The sequence below is a fragment of the Chiloscyllium plagiosum genome, unplaced genomic scaffold, assembly GCF_037043375.1.
Source record: "Chiloscyllium plagiosum isolate Xiang-an unplaced genomic scaffold, Cpla_swu_hap1 HiC_scaffold_1, whole genome shotgun sequence".
NCBI classification, from domain to species: domain Eukaryota; kingdom Metazoa; phylum Chordata; class Chondrichthyes; order Orectolobiformes; family Hemiscylliidae; genus Chiloscyllium; species Chiloscyllium plagiosum.
Genome location: NW_028270139.1, coordinates 85,315,513 through 85,332,886, shown reverse-complemented (window position 1 = coordinate 85,332,886; position 17,374 = coordinate 85,315,513). Strand labels below are relative to the sequence as shown.

Here is a 17,374-nt window from a genome sequence, read left to right as displayed (position 1 = left end):
ATTTCACAACTTTCCACCTTTGATGGACACTGAAGATCTATAATGTCAATCAGACAGGCAATCTCCCCTGACCTCATGTACTTTGGATGCAATAGTTCCACAGGTTAGATACTTAATATAGGTTTCAGCCACAACTATCTCAATATCATATCTTTAACAACAGAGTTTAAACATTGTTACCTTAACAGCATTGCATTAACAACCATTCATTTAATGTTTGAAGGAATGACTTTGTCTGAAACCTCCTAATTAGAAAATCTATGCATCTACACTAGTCTTTACCAGCATATGTAAGCAAAAGCAGGTAATTCTTTTTTGTCCATTCATGAATATGTCCCATAAAGGATACACTTCAGAAGCAAACACAAACAGATTTTGGTTCTCTCTCCAATCCCATTACACTGACAGTAATTACAACATGTCACTCTTGCCAATGTGTAAATTCAAAATGGATTGGATATCCACTTAGAGGTAGAGGGCCAGAGACCGAGAGCAAAGCTATGTTCCACACAAGTGCAGGGTGCCGGTTTAGTGATAGGGTACAAAGCTCTCCAACATCCATGCTTTCTGCAATTGCAGCTTTCCACTGGTAACAGGATCATGCAATTAGCCCAGCAACAGTTCATTAAAATGCAATAAAAGCCCATTTCCCAAAGAACCTAAGTATGTCAATGCACATTACTTTTGTGGTTAATAAAAAATTTATTTTGTGTAAATTTAGCAAATGCCCCAAAAGCTTTTGTAATCAATACTGCACCAAATGTCATGTTAATCTCACTTCTGTTAAGATTTAAATTATGCTCCAAATCGGCAAAAGTTTTGAAACTGGCAATTTAATTTCACTGCTAATATGTCTACAATTTTAAGTCAATAATATTTATCCTAGTTATCTCAAAAGCTCTTTAAAAATTCAAACATTTTAACAATTGCAAGTTTAAAAAAATTTGTTAGGGTGCATAATAAGCAGAGTTTGAAACCATAAACACAGAAACCTTTGCAAATCCAGAAGAAAAACTTCTAACATCATAGCCTGAAATATAAATAGTAATTCTTAGATATACATATTAGATCCATCAGCACCTGAAACCAAAAACAGACTCTTCAGTGCCTCTCTCTCACTTCGGTTAAAGGAAAGGGCTCATAGCCTAAACATTAATCTTGTCCTTTTCAAATGCTGCCTGTTTCAAGCATTTTCTATCACCCAAAACATTAGTGACTTAAGTCAGAACAGGAGGGTTATAAGGCTGTCGAAAGCACAATGTCAATGATTGAAGTAGGATTCCAGCAATATTTTATGAATACTCTTGTTAAGTTGCATGAAAAAAAAGGGATATTTTATACAATGTGGACTAACGGGGTTAGGGCTACTTCTCATTGGGAAATTAAACACTCAAGTGTACTAATTAGACAGAACAATATTACAATAATTTTTAGTTATTTCAAATTACATCAGTTAGGTTAACCAAATTCTGTACAAAAAAAAGATCAACAGAAGACAAACCCAAGAGAAGCTGAAATTCCTGCAACTCAAAATTTCAGTTTTCAAAAAGTGCTTACCAAATCATTAAAAAACTATTTACTGCTCACTAGTGTTTATGAAGGGACAAACTTTCTCAATCATATCTGTCAATATGTGGTACAATTTGTTCTTGAAAAGCCTAAAATATAATATTTCGTATCAAAAATAATTTAATCTCACATTGTAATAACTATTGTTTTGAATCTAAAAGCCTTATTTAACATTTTTCTCTTCAAAGTTTTATACTTAATTGTCAGCATAACAGTCTCTCTATTAATTGTCCTGTTCTATTTGATAAGAATTAGTCTGAAACTTTTCCATAGGAGACCAAAATCCCAGTTCAAATGCCTAGCAGGTCTGACAGAAAAAAGCTAGATGGGTCACACATTAAGTTCAGATATTTCAAATCCCAGAATTCCAATTTTAAAGTCCTTATTTACAATTTAGGAAGAGGGGTAAGAATGAAATACAGTTTGATTGATCTTACCTGGGCTTGAAAATGATTTTAACACAAACAAAATAAGGGACAGAAAATCATAGACTTAAAATATTTTTAACGACCGAACAGGCTATTCTCACATTTAATAATCCTGGCATTTGAACAGTTAATAGTGAAGCAGACATATCTAGACTTCAACAAATATGCATAAATAAAACCATATGAAAAGACTTAAAAGAGTCCATTTCACCATAAATACAAAATTTATTTTTGTTGGAAACTCAAAGTCAAAACTTAGTTGAAGACAGAAGCTTAAATGAAAAACTCTTCCTGTCCCTACTCTTTCACGGTAATCATCATGTATGTTGGTCTGCTGAAAATTTTAAGTCACAGCTCAGACACAAATTCCGTTACAAATGAGGAGTTACAAAAGGGAGTGGATTAAGGTAAGCGAGGAACAAACAGAGATAATTTTTAAAACCGCCTACCTTTCTCTTCATCAATTTTGAAGATTCCAAGTCCAGATCCATCCCTTATGGAATATCTAACTTCTCCATCTCTGCCTCTATCATTATCATCAGCACTTATCATCATTACAGGTGTACCAATAGGAACATCTTCTCTGACAGATCCATTAGCCGCAAAGAATGGAAAGACGGGAGGATATAAATTCTCATTTACATCCACTACTTCCACTTGAATGTAACAAGTTGAAGATAGAGAAACTGGTCGCCCTTTATCCTTTGCTCGAGCAGTCAGATTATAGAACTGTTTCTTCTCAAAATCCAGCTTTTGTACAATACGTAGAGCTCCACTTAGTTTGTCCACATCAAAATAGCCTTCTCCATTATCTATCAGACTATAGCGTACCTGACTACTGTGTCCAACATCAGGATCATAGGCCTCTAGCCACATTGCAACAGTTCCTATCGGAAGGTCTTCTCGAACTTTAATGTGATAGTTTCGAGGAATAAATTCAGGTGGGTTGTCATTTACATCTTCCAAAGTTACTTTCAGCAACACTGTTGAAAACAGTTGTGGCTCCTGTTTAGCTTGATCCCTGGCTTCGATCTTTAATAAGTAAACAGGGTCTTTTTCCCTATCCAGCAACCCTATAACTTTCACAATTCCAGTTGCACTATCAATTGCAAACACATCAGTGCCTGTCAAAAGAGAGTACTTGATTTCACCATTGGTACCCAGATCTTGGTCTGTTGCTTCAAGCTGAATAATTTCACTCCCCACTTCTTGGTTTTCACTCACTTCTTCAAAATACATATCCTGCAGAAATTCTGGACTGTTATCATTTGCATCTAATATGTTCACATCTAACAGACGCCAAGCAGACCTCTGAGGTATCCCAAGATCATAAACAGTTATATTAAGCGTGTAATGATCAGTTTTTTCCCTGTCAAGTGGGGTGAATACTTTTAACCATCCTGTTTCAAGATCAACAATAAATCTGCTATCAGGGTCACCTCCTGAAATTACATGGACTAATTTCCCATTAAAACCATTATCGAGATCAGTAACATTAATAAGCAATAAATTTGTTCCTACTGGTTTGTCTTCTTTAATTTCAATTACACTTGGGAAGGAACCAAAACGTGGTGCATGGCGATTGATTGAATGATTATCAGAAAATAACTCTTCAGCATCTCCATGATTGTGAATCTTATTTGCCTGGAGAAGCTTTTCTGCCAAGTGTTTCGCCACTCCGGTCTCTATACAATTCAGGTTAACTTGTTTACGACTTGTGGCCACAGTGATGTTAATGTACATTGAGGTAGCAAAGTTCTCCCCATCTGTAGCTGTGATTTGCAGACTATAAAAAGACCCTTGTAGGCCAAGTTCATCTGTTAGAGACCGTTTCAAAACAAGAACACCTGAATTGGGATTCAAGTCGAACAGATCCAGTTCGTTTCCCGATAGTATCCGGTATCTGACCAGTTGTAACTCATCTGCATCAATAGCAGACACCGTGGCAATTTGTTCACCAACATTTAGATCCCTTGGCATTGTACCTATACAGTTCACCTTCTCAAACAGTGGCTTGTTGTCATTCAGATTGTTTAAGAAAATAGTTACAAGTGCTTCAACTTCACGACGATAAGGTGAGCCCCAATCTGATGCACGAATCCGCAAATTATAAATCCTTGGCATCAATTCATAATCCAAATCCTTGGAGGTTGTGATTTCACCACTGAAGTAGTCTATCACAAAAGGTGGTGGATTCAAGTTAGCTATGCTATATGTTACATACCCATTTTCACCACTATCAACATCGGTAGCACTCACAGTCAAAACACTAGTACCAACAGGTACATTTTCACTAACACTGGCCTTATAGGATGACTGTTTGAATTCAGGAGCATTATCATTCATATCTATCACATCAATAATTACCTTTGTTGATGCTTGTTTGTCAACAATTATAACTTCAAGCTCATAATGAAAAGCTTCCTGTGTTTTTAGAAAGTTATTTGTAGTGATGAGACCAGTATCGGGGTTAATATGAAATTTAGCAGCATGATGTTTTAGAGCAAACTTGATCTGTGGATACATTGGACTAGCTGTAACCATTACAACCGGAGAATTAGGGGGTGCAAACTCATTCAGTCTGGCCTTGTATACAGCTTTCTCAAATCTACATGGCAAAGACTTTGACTGTGGGGACATAACATGGATAACTTTCACAGAGGAAAACTGAGGAGGATTTCCTTTGTCTTTAGCTTGCAGTGTGAGATTATATCCAGAAGACTGACTTTCCCAATCAACCTGGTCAACAGCTTTAATACGATATTCTTTGCTACCAGGGTTTGACCTCACAGCTTTAAACTGATGCAAGGGATCACCTGCCACAATATTTAAGGAAGCTATTTCTCCATTGATTCCCAGGTCTTCATCTTCCACAGTTATAAGTGCATATGTTGGATCCTTGTCAGTTTCCGATGGAGTGAGAGTAACAGCTGAGATGACTGGTGCATGTTCATTTCCCTGTTCCACGTGAATAGTAAGTTTTGCCATGCTGCTAATTCCACTGCTGCCATATAATTTCTGACCGCGATCAGCTGCAAGGATTTCCAGATCATATTGTTTTGTCTCACTGTAGTCCAACTTGCCTGTCAAGGTAATCACGCCATTGGTGGGATGAATGGCAAACATATCCGTTCTGTCCTTAAAACTATAATAAAACTCTCCATTGGTACCAATGTCAGCATCAGTGGCTCTGACTCTGGCCACACTCGTTCTCAGTGCTGTGCTTTCTGGCAAAGACACACTGTATGAGGTTGGTGAAAACAAAGGCCTCAAGTCATTGGTATCTAAAACATGGACCTTCACTTTTGTCCGTGCTTCAGCATTTGTTTTTTTCTCAACTGCTTTAACATTCAGCATATAATGGTCCCTCACTTCCCTGTTTAAGACTGCACTATTCCCTCCCTTGGTCCTTATGCGCAAGAAACAGAAATCCCCAAGAATATAGTCTTCGGCTTTAAACAAGTTTTCATGATCTCCAGAAATAATTTTATACCGAAACTCCGAGGATGGATTCGAGATGTAAATGCCCATTTTTACATGACTTTCTAAATAGGTTTTGGCCGCAGAATTCTCATAAATATAAGCATTATAAAGATGCTGTGTGAACTGTGTTGATGATACTGGTTCTTTCTTCCCATTTCCTTCACAGCTGTTTGAAAGCTGTAAGAGCAGAACCGAAAACAGTAGTGCTGTAGATCTCACCATGATGACACTTGGGTAATCACCAACTGACCTAAAAAAAAAACAAAAGTAAAATTTTAATCTTTCAATTGGAACATGTTGAAGCAGCACAGATTTATACTTTCTACAACAAAAATGAATGACATCCATAACAAAAGGAGAGCATTAATAAAAAGACTTTCAAGCACAAAGGAGATCCACAAAATATGAAAAGCAATAAATAATGCACAAAGTTGTGGCAAAATATTTCATTTCCACTTCATACATCAAGGTATCTAAAGCAGAATTCCATCCGATACCAGCATAGATCAGATATTTATCTGTGTGCAAATCATGGGCAGTGCACATCCAAATTATGAATTGATCAGTCTTTTCATAATTGACTTTTCTTGCTGACATTACTAAGTCTCCCTTCCATAACCCATTGTAAGCCAAACGTAAAATGATCCAACTTCCCTTCCTTGGTCTCATCTTAGCTGATATTGTTCATGGTTTACTCTTTTGAAGATACTGTTCCTCCTTTGAATCTCCTGTCATCACCTCTTTCCTCTTCAAAGTGACTTGACAGGGTAAATTAAGAAACTATTTCAGTTAGCTGTGCAGTTGAAAACCAGACAGCACAGATTTAAAGCTACTGGCAAAAAGGTAAAAGGTTTTAATGCAAATTTAAGATCTGGATGAGCAAGTATTTCCTCTTCCCCAATTCCAATTTGCCAGCAACTGCAAGGGAGAATTAGACTGTTCAAACCTTTTACAGCATATTCAACACCAAAATAAATTATGAACATGTCCTTATGCCACCGAGGCTGCTTATTTCCACCTGAGAACATAAGGAGGAGCAGTAGTAGGCCATTAAGATCCCAGGTAGATAGGCAGGAGGCTGGAAGAACACAGCAAGCCAGGTGGCAGCATCAGGAGGTGGAGAAGTCGAAATTTTGGGTGTAACCTTTCTTCAGGACTTGGGGGGGGTGGTGCTGCAGATAAAGGGGGTGGCAGGGTGGTGAAGTGGGGATAGGTGAAGACAGGTAGAGGGTACGACCTGGTTGGTCAACGGGAGGAATGAATCCGGTTGGTGGCAGGGAGGAGTGGAAGGAAGGTGGAAGGGCTGGGAGGGGAGTCGGGGATGGAAAGGGAGGTTATTTGACACTGGAGAACTGTAGGCTGCCCAGGCAGTAGATGAGGCGCTGTTCATCCAATTTGCGGTTTGGTTTATTGTGGCAAAGGATGGACATTTCAGAAAGGGAGTGGGAAGGGGAATTAAAATGGGCAGTAACTGGGAGGTTCGATCAACCCCTGCAGGCCCCGCTCAAATGCCCGACGAACCATTCCCTAAATTTACATTTGGTATCCCCGATGTAGAGAAGACCACATCAGGAGCACCTGGTTTACCTCATCAAGTGCTCCCAATGTGGTCGTTTTACTTCAGGTTTCTTATGCCTTTAGCTGAAAAGGTTCTCAAGGTCCAGAATTTCTTCCTCAAACCCCAATATCTTACCTTTGTCCTTTAGATGCTCCTTCAAATCTACCTCTTTGATCACCTTCCTTAATATCGCCTTATATGCCTTGATATCTAATCTTGCTTTATAATGTTGTTGGAGAATTGCCCTTGAGATTTTGCTGCTGTTGTAAAGCCCCTAGGATCTGCAAAGTTCAGTATCAGAAGGATCTGTTCTCAGAGAATCCCTGTAGTTTTACATGATTTACAACTATCCCCACAGCATCTGTTGACGATGCTCATGACATTGGTACAATACAACCCCAGAGTAGCAACAGGTCTATTTTACACCCCTCCCCTATTATTTGGTGTCAAATAATCAATTTCAAATTCCAGATAGGATGAGAATTCTAAACAAACTTTACAAATTATCTCCCAATTTTCCTCCCTGCTTTCAGGAAGTGCAGGTAGAAGACGGTTAGTTTGACTGAAGTTCCAGTGTGCAGTGGTGTACCACAGGGATCAGTCCTGGGTCCCTTATTGTTTATGATATTCATAAATGATGTAGATGAAACTGTAGCCCAGCGAGGTTGGTGGGAGTGAAGAACAATAAATCTAAAGATGACACAAAGACTGGGTGGTTGCCAATAAGGAGTAAGGTGTGAGGTTACAGGAAGATATAAATGGATTGGTCAGAACAGCAGGCAAAAGACAGATAGAACTTAACCCTGATAAACGCTAGGTGGTGCACTTTGGAAGAAAGAGTGAGATAAGAGTACTCGGTGAATGGCAAGATACTAGGGAGCTTGAGGAATAAAGGGATTTCACGGGGGCGGGATGGTAGTTTCTCCACAGATCTGTCAAAGTAGCAGGAAGGATAGGTTTATAGGGTGGTTAAAAAAACGTATGGGATGCTTTCCTTTCATAGTCATGGCATGGATTGTAAGCACAGGGAGGTCATGTTGGAGCTCTACAGAACTTTGCTAGAGCACAGTCTACAGTTCTGGTCACCACACTACAGGAAAGATATGACTTGTGTATTTATTCTTGCTTGGTTTGACTTTGACAGACATTAGCAGCCCTCTGGTACCTCAGCAATGTAACTACCTTTTTTATAGAATGCTAGACAGTGACTGCTGGCAGACTATTTAATTGTGGGAGTCTTGCTGAATCTACAAATGTCTGAAGAATTGAACTCACTCCAAAGCGCTCTCGAAAACATGCTGAAACTTTTATTTTACAAAGGGACTGAACATTTCTGACATGTTTAGCTCATCTAATAAACAAAAGATTTAATCAAGTGTTCGTGCAATTAAGTGGTTACATTTGCAATCTTTATGCTCAAGATGGATGGATAATAAATTCCTTTTAATGGAATCTTAGCCTTTTAAAGAAAATATTTATCAGAATGCATAACAACCCTCTTAAATACAACATTCCAGTCTATTCTCAAATGAGGTCACATAGCAGTTAACATTTGAGGCAACACCAAATCCTCAATCTTAAAAATTTTTCCAAATGGATGGCATATAAAAGAAAATCGCACTTAACCAGATGTATGCACAAAGACAAGAGGTTTCTGTATTGAACAAAGGTGATGGAACCATCACTGCATTATCAAAAGGGAGCCAGAGTGAGAAGCAGACAGAGAGAGGGAGACCCCAAGCCAGAGCAAGACATCACCGCACCTTAGGCTCGGGACATGGTTGAAAAGAAGGAGCCTTCAAGGGTAACCTTAGCCAATGCAGAAACTGAACCTGTGCTGTTGGAAGTTACAAGTCACACAACATCAAGTTATAGTCCAACAGGTTTAATTGGAAGCGCTAGCTTTCAGAGCGCCACTCCTTGATCAGGTGGTTGTGGAGTGCATCACACTGTAAATTTTTGTTATAAATTCTGTATCTTACAATTGTGCACTCCACAACCACCTGAAGAAAGGGCGGCGCTCCGAAAGCTAGTGTTTTCAATTAAACCTCTTTGACTATAACCTGGTGGTGTGATGTAACTTTGTACATGCCAGTCCAACACCGGCATCTCCAAATCATGTGCTGTTGGATATATTGTGCATCAGCAAACCAGATATTGAGCTAACTGAGCTAACCAACCCCAAATGTAACCATCTGCCAGCCATTTAATATCAACTAAACACGTATTACAAGGCCTACTTCCGGTGTATATTTAGTACCTGGCAGGATTTAGCACAGAAATACACATTAGCTGTTTGTCCAGCAGCTAATTTAGACCACTGATATTTTTCACTATATTTGAGCAGTGGGTAGTTCCATCACATATGGCTTTCATGTAAAGGCAGCGAAACAATTTCTATTTTGTGGGCGGCACGGTGGCACTGCTGCCTCACAGCGCCTGAGACCCGGGTTCAGTTCCCGCCTCAGGCGACTGACTGTGTGGAGTTTGCACATTCTCCCCGTGTCTGCGTGGGTTTCCTCCGGGTGCTCCGGTTTCCTCCCACAGTCCAAAGATGTGCAGGTCAGGTGAATTGGCCACACTAAATTGCCCGTAGTGTTAGGGTAAGGGGTAAATATAGGGGTATGGGTGGGTTGCGCTTCGGCGGGTCGGTGTGGACTTGTTGGGCAGAAGGGCCTGTTTCCACACTGTAATGTAATCTAAATTTAGTATACTCTTAAAATAACTTTACTCTGAATTCTTTAATTGAAAAAGTCTACAACATGCATATTACATAGCATTATTCTTATATAGGGATTAAGTATGTGATGATAAACTCACAACAGACACTTTTTGTACGGGGTCATTACTTTGTTAAAAAGGAAATCAAGAGCAAAAGTGCACGCTGCAGGGCAAAGTCTGAAAGTTGTGAAAAAAGTAATAGAGAAGCTGAGGGAAGTAAGGAGCTTTGAATCACATGTCATAAGTTATACAATAGAACTTGATTAGGACAGAGTTGGGAGGTGTGAATGTGGGGGTGTTTAGGATGGTGTGAATTTAGATTGAACAAGATAGATAAAAATGCCACAGCAGTATTCACATAATATGAAAAGGAATGAAAAGAGACAAATACACAGGAGACAGGAGAATCATGTCAGGTTACAATGTTTTTTCTTAAATTACATGTAGTGAGAGACTGTGGGCTTCTGCAAAAGGGTTCCCAGACATGACTGCACAGAAGCTTGTGTAACATGCAGGGTTTCAGAAGTACTGAGAGGAAAAAACATTATACCTCTTGGGAGGCACCAGTGGAAGAGTTCTACGTCAAAACTGAAGAGATAACGAAGCCAACAATGTGACAGATGAAGGAGGACCAAGGGTAATCCCAAAAATACTTTGAGGTAGTGGATTAACTGTTAATACTGCTAGTACCATGAGGAAATGGTCTAATTGGCAAGCAAAACAGGAATTTAACAGTTCAATTTAAGAACATAAACTAGACCCTAATAAAACATACATATGGCTCACAGGTAAATTGAATTGTGAAGTCAGAAGAAGGTACAATCCGAAAGGTGATAATTCACTGGGGAAAATCATCAGCAAAAGAATAAAAGGAATAGAATAGAGTGGGAAAGAAGCGGATCTTGTGATAGACTAATTCAAACTATCTAGAATAGGGGAGGCAGGAGTGTCTTGGGGTATCATCAACTAATGGAAAAAAGGGGCAGTGGAAGGACTACAGCACAATTAAATTCATTTAACAAATCACTTCTGTTTTCCTTAGTTATTTTGCCCATTATAATTTTTCATTCTACAGCTGACAAAGGAGTAGATTTCCTGAAGCAGATGTATGTAATCACAATTCCATTATAATGTTATTTAATTCGACATTCTGTGCATTACATAGGGTAAATCATTAAGCAAGGCTACTAGTTTATTACCCCTCAATCTGAGCAAAGGTCAGATCATCAGGCATGGAAATCAATGTGTCCAAATTTCCAGTAATCAATTCTAATCATGGAAAAATTTAGAGAATCATTCATCAAGACCTCTGACTCTATATTTGCACAAAAGTCCTTATGTGAACATTGCAAAACTTGTAAGTTTGCAAAGTTTTTGATGATCACCGCTAGCAAAGAGGACTGTAACATTAACAGAACATGTCCAAACATGCCTTTGACATCTTCAACATATAACCTACCAGTAATTTGCAACTTCAGTCTTATTTCAGAGATTGTTCACCACAAAATGCCATTAATACATTCAGTCTTCCGAAATCAGGTACACTAGCAATTTAACAAATATCATTAATGGAATTCTAATAAACAAGTTATCGTATGTGAAGGAATCCACGGATTAGGAGTCTACTATTGTGAATTAGCAACATCCTTTACTCTGAAAACACCTCTTTACATACATAGGCAAGGCTTGGAATTCTCTTGTAGGGTTCTTATAATCTCCTTCATTTTACAGTTACATTTCTCCCAAGGTTCAATGTCCATTACAGGAAAATACCAATGATGCCTTCTACCACACAGAAATAGGAATAATCACTCTCGGCACAAAAGCCAACTGGTCCAAAGCAAGTTTAGTTCTTCACATCTACTCCATCAATCCTGGTAACTTTAACCATTAAAAACTTATTCAGTGTTTTACAATTACAACATTCAAAAGGCATCTGGGTGTGTATATTAATCGAAAGAGTTTACAGGGATATCGACCAAATGCTGTCAAATTCAAATTTAAATGAGACTAGATTAATTTAGGATTACTGTTCGGCATGGATGTGTTGGACCAAGGAGTTTGTTTCCATGCTGTATATCTCTATGACTCTAGATGCAAAAGCCAACTGGTCCAAAGCAAGTTTAGTTCTTCACATCTACTCCATCAACAACCCCCCCTCACCCAATCTGTCAATTCACAAGATCTGAATAACCACTTTGCAAAGCTGCTGACTCACAAACAGTACCTTGATAATAAAGCACCATGTCCAGGAACAAAACAGTATATCATAGCAAGCAGATAAAGTTAACTGCTGATATTTCAAAATTACACCAGGCACAAAGATGATAATTGCAAAAGAGATCTAACACTTGGAAAACAAATCCAAACGATCTTGAAAGTCTGCAATTGGGAATGCAGTTTGGAAATTAATTTGTCAAATATTTAAATTTACTTCAGACAGAACAGAAATAGTCAGAACTACATTTGTCAGTCGCATTTGCCCATTTAAAAAGCTCCTTATCAGCTGAAGGACTAATTCTTGTTCCTTTCCAACAATTTAGTTGCCAAGTTTCAAGTCAATTCAGTATAAATTTGCAAAACAAAAATGGTTTGTAACCCTGAGTAATTTCCAATGGACTTCAGACTTGAAAAGAAAGGTATTTGAAAAGAAATTAATATCCTACAGAAACAAATGCCATTTCATCAGATGTTTCCCACTCTTATCCCCACACAACAATCCTAAATAAACCAGATCTTTTACTCTAAATTATTAACAGATTTATTAGCAGTTCCAAAGCTCCTATTACAGACCAACAAAACGGGAACAAGGTTCTCCAGTGTTCATCCCACCTGATCAATAATCGATTCAGTAACAATTGTAAGTAATGAGTTTCTTAGGTCGTGACCTATTCATTGCAAATGGCACTCAAACTACTCACCCAATCAAACCTGAACTGATTTAAACGGTAGAATTTGAAGCTAAGAACAAGACGCCTTGAATGGGGTCTAGCCAAACGTTTACAATTGTTTTCAGAAACGCTTTGATTACAAAAAAAATGAATTAAAGCTGTAAAGTGGAGTGTATTTTACCACGTGTCTGCATTCCGAAAACTAAATAAAGAGGCAAAACCGCTTCATTACAGGCTGGGGTTTGTTTTGTATGGCTTGCAAAGTGCCAAGCTGGATTGCCAAGAAGCAATGTTTAAAATTAAACATACAACTCCCAACTGGTCAGAAGACGCCGAGATTTCCCCCAAGACCTCCCGGATTCCAGCCGCGTTGCTGTTTCTAACATAACGAATCTGTGCTCCCATAGCCATAAATACATGGAGCATTTCTCTCTGGTCAGATCGAAAAATAAATTGCCTGCTGCTCCAAGATAGTGCAGCCCTATTATCGGAAGGATCGAATTCCCTCAACCTGGTGAGAGCGAAATGAAACGAATCGGGACAGAGAGCGGAAAAGAAAGGCACTCTGTCTGGGGTCTGCGTGCTCCTGTTTTGTTGAAGTCTCCTTGAAAAATCTTTCCTTCTCCTCACAGTACAAATCCACATCTTCTGGCGAACTACCAATTAAACTGTTCAGCTTGAATGAGAAAATACTTTTTTTTTTAATTTTAAAAAAGCGAAGATAAACATGCACAAAGGAAACAAAGGTGATTAATGCCTGAGAGAGACGAGAGAAGAAAAGTGCCGGCAAGTTCTTGAAGCTGCCCGGTTTCCCCACCGCTTGCTCAGGGGAGGCGGGCAGTGTATGTGCCCCTCTCCCACGGGCTCTCATCGATCAAGTGCAAACCTGTGGCACCAACTCGTCACCAAAAACAAGTGCTTTAAGCTAAACTTTCCGAGGAGTTGCCCCACGAGGCGAGAAAACGATTAAAACAAGACACGAACAAGTACATATCTGTTTTTGTGCTAAGCCACAGGAGAAAAGTAAAGGGGAAAAACTCACGGTAGTTGCATAGAGGCGTGCTGCCGGTCGCAGACTTTCTCCCCCCCCCCAGCACACGGAGGGGCTACAGCTTACTTTTTTTCCCCCTCCCCCACCCGCCAACTCAGGAATGCCAGCATTAACTCCTGAGGAAGCGGCGAGCAGATAGCACCAGCAACTCCCTCCAGACTGGACACACCATGGTGAGATTGTCCCTCACCGGTCCGCAGCCCGCCCTGAGCATGCGCCGTGCCCGGCACTAGCTTCCCTTGGCATGCAGCAAACAGCAGGAGCACAGCGTGGCTCCCTCAGTCTGTCCACACAGCAGTGTGAGGGGCGTCTCGCTGCACTTCCAAACCTATCTCCCAACTCCACCACCGCCCCCACGCCATACAAATATCAAAAAATAAATCAACTCATCAGTTACAAAATGGGCTTAACTTTCTAGAAGCGAAATAGGAATAAAAGAATACATCTTTTAAAACTTTTAATTAAATCTCAACCGTGTTACAAATCTTTCTCAAGCAGTTTTTTTTTCCTATTTCCCCCCCCCCAATTTTATTGCTAACCAGACAAAATCTTCCCGTAACTTCCTCGGTTCCGTTAACAATACTGTACCATTACGCCAACTGAGTGAAGTGGATAGGGAGGGCACACAGTTTAAAGCTACACCATAATTGTCTCCAGAAGTAACTTCAGACAGAACCAAGTTTCTATTCTGTGTGTTAGCATATTTCAAGTCACACGGCTCGCCCGTATTAGAAACTACAGGTCAAATGGACAAAGATTTGAGCGTACAGGACCGATATCAGTCCACTTCAATCTCCAATGCAACATGGAATGACAATTAAATTATGCCGAAACTGCATCGGGAAGCGTGAGACTACCACCATTTGCAACGTTTGTGACAATATGAATTCTACAGACAAAAAAGTGGGAATTTTGGGTATGCCAAACTTAAAATGAAGACCAAAGACTGTCTCGTCCATCCGTTTGCCAATGCAAAACAAGATGTGCATGTTACAAAAGTACGAGCTTAGCTCCAGAATCTCATCATCAACACGAAAGGCAGATGAACATTGCTCCATTTTATTATAATCCAATACAGTCACCTTCACAGGTTTTACAAAGTACTCCATCTCATCCCGTGCAACTTAAAACAGCGCCGTTCCCTTCCCAAACTAAAACACGATTAGTAATGACTTCCATTATTTGCAAATTACATAGAAAAGCAATACTTAGTAATAATCAATCCTGCAAAAGGCCAATTAGATCCAAAAATGTTAAAATTAATGAGCCCCGAGGCTAGTTCTTTTTTATGGTACAATGCACATTTTGTCTAATGAGCGAGCGAGTCAACAGTTTGATTTACTGAGACTGCAAACCCTGCGAACGAAGAATATTTCACACCGCTTTCTTTTTTTCAAACAATCTCATCATGAATCCCTGACTTTGAAAGAAAGAACTCCAGAGGTTCTGCAGAGAATGACAGGAGGTACAAATGGATCCAAACATGTTGTGTGGAGGATTATTCGAGCAATGTGACTGGAACCAAACTATCCTGACAATCAATGGTAGTCTTCTCCTGGTTAGAATTACCTTTACTTTCATCCTCACACACTTGGTGCCAAAAACTTTCTTGAACATGTGTACAGTCAACTGAAGAGAGCGGAAATCCAATTGAAATGAATAATGGGCCTCGCCTGAACTATAAAAAAAAACCCTGCAATTCGATGAATTATCATCGACATCACAATGAAATTATTAATCATCGCAATATTGATTTACATTCTGGCCATAGGTAAAAAGGTCAGATTACTCAATCTTTACTGTCGTGTTAAATAAGTAACACTATTACATGTATCAGGCAAACCTTCTGACGTGCCCACTCGACTTGCTGTGGAAGGTCTCCACCTTGCAAATATTATTGGAATGTTTTCCTAAAACTGCTAAATTCAAGAGACTGATCCGTTTGAAAAATAAAAGTCCTATTGTTCCTCTCAATCCCCAACTCCACCAAACTGGCAAATAAATGCACACTGTGCAGATATTAAATGTGGAAAGTTTGCATTTTCTTAGCTGGGTCTTAGTTAAATATTGACCAGGATGGTTATTGGGACATGGGTTCAGTTGCTTTTGTAATTGAACGCTGTTTTGTACCTTACTTTTTGTGAAGCACGTGGGGGCGCTCTGTTACAATGTTCTAACTGAAAGAATTTTCGAGCGATGAGCTGACGATCATCGTTGTTACAGGAGTCGAAGCAGTAAACTTGAGTAATCGCACCATTTCGGGAAAAGCACTGCCAAAGGTTACCTTTAACGGGACTTCTGCAATGAACCTTCCCCTGAATTGCACACTTTCAGTTGTTTTTTTTTCAAAACGACCCAATCTTAGCTTTAATAAAGCTTGTTGCTTAATTCAATCAATTCGAGTTTCTTTCGAAATCTTTAACATTCACTTTTACCAAACAGTATCGAGCAAACAAAACAAATTTAAGTCAAGATGAGGTGTATCATCGTATATATTCGCTGTTCCATCGTCAGTGCAGGATAAAATGAATTTACCTGAAATTATTGAGCAGCATAGGGCTCGTTGGAAACTGCATCAATGTGAAATCACTACATTGTTGTATCTACTCCATTACAACGACTTACCAGACCAGCTGGATCCGACAGTTCCCGAGGAGACAAAATCCTGGGGATTACAGGGGAAAAGAGAACGCTATTCCTGCTTTTAACTCACACCACCAGAAAATATGATCGAAGTGATATTCTTCAGAATCATCACATTTCCAGGGATTCAAACCAAGTTTGTAACGATCTGGATAAAGTGGAAGAGTCATGTAAAAGCAGTTCCAAACTCAGCGGCGAATACAGTTCCTCGCGGGATGACTGTGGCCGAGACGTTGTGACGTCAGCGGTTCCCAGGCTTTGCAATGGATTGAAAGTTTCCCAAGTTTTAAAAAAAAATCCAGAAGTGGTTTGCCAGAAAAATAGACAATTGAATGGACTTGGTTGTGCCGTGTGCTATACATATCATATAACATTGCAAGCATTTTGCTCTATTTTCTGTACAGTAAGTTTGTTCTTTCGATCATTTCTTTCAGTAATTCACAGTATGGTTAATCAGCCGAGGTTAAACAAAGTTGCACTCAACTGAAAAGTGCTTACTTCAAATTATGGGATAATTCACAATTTTTGCACTGAATGCATATCTTATTGTTACTTACAGTGTTTCAATTAAATTATTGGATAACTCACCTTTTTAGAGCGAAAGTGACGTTGGGTCTTCAATAAAAAAGTAACATTTAACATGTTACCTCACTGAGCAAGATCTGTGGTTTGTTTAGGACAGTTCTACAGTCTAACTGAACTATTGAGCTCAATGAGTCTTCACCATTAAGTTAGGTGATAGCCGATCTGTTTTTGGGCCTGTCTTTCCTCCATGTGTCATGGTAACTTTCTTGAACAAAAATCTATCAATCTCAGTCTTGAAATTTTCAATTGTCAGAGAATTGCCAAAAGGTGAGGAAAAATCAAAATTTTCAAACTTGAATGAAAACAGAGGAAGGGAAATACCAAGGCTAAACTGATCAGAATAATAATGTTTAATTTGGGCCATATAGTGAAACACTGAGAGTACAATAAATTGGACAGACATATAAAATAATAAAATGTACGCGCAGGCTAACTCATAAAACAC

The 17,374-nt window shown here is 39.2% G+C and overlaps 1 protein-coding gene across 5 annotated transcripts in view; it reads right to left on the bottom strand.

Moving 5' to 3' along the window:
- fat1a (FAT atypical cadherin 1a) overlaps positions 1-16,855 on the bottom strand; it is a 204,968-nt gene extending 188,113 nt beyond the window's left edge. For 3 of the 5 annotated variants that reach the window (XM_043689853.2, XM_087988561.1, XM_087988569.1), the window contains exons 1-2: positions 13,693-13,812; positions 2,447-5,730 (exon numbers count right to left, since the gene is read on the bottom strand). In XM_043689853.2, the coding sequence (XP_043545788.2) occupies positions 2,447-5,730; positions 13,693-13,703 (3,295 nt within the window). In that variant the 5' untranslated portion in view covers positions 13,704-13,812. Of the gene's footprint in view, positions 1-2,446; positions 5,731-13,692; positions 13,813-16,326 lie in introns of those variants that run through there. The other 2 variants (XM_043689861.2, XM_087988573.1) reach the window with 2 other exon arrangements.
- Positions 16,856-17,374: the final 519 nt, after the last annotated feature.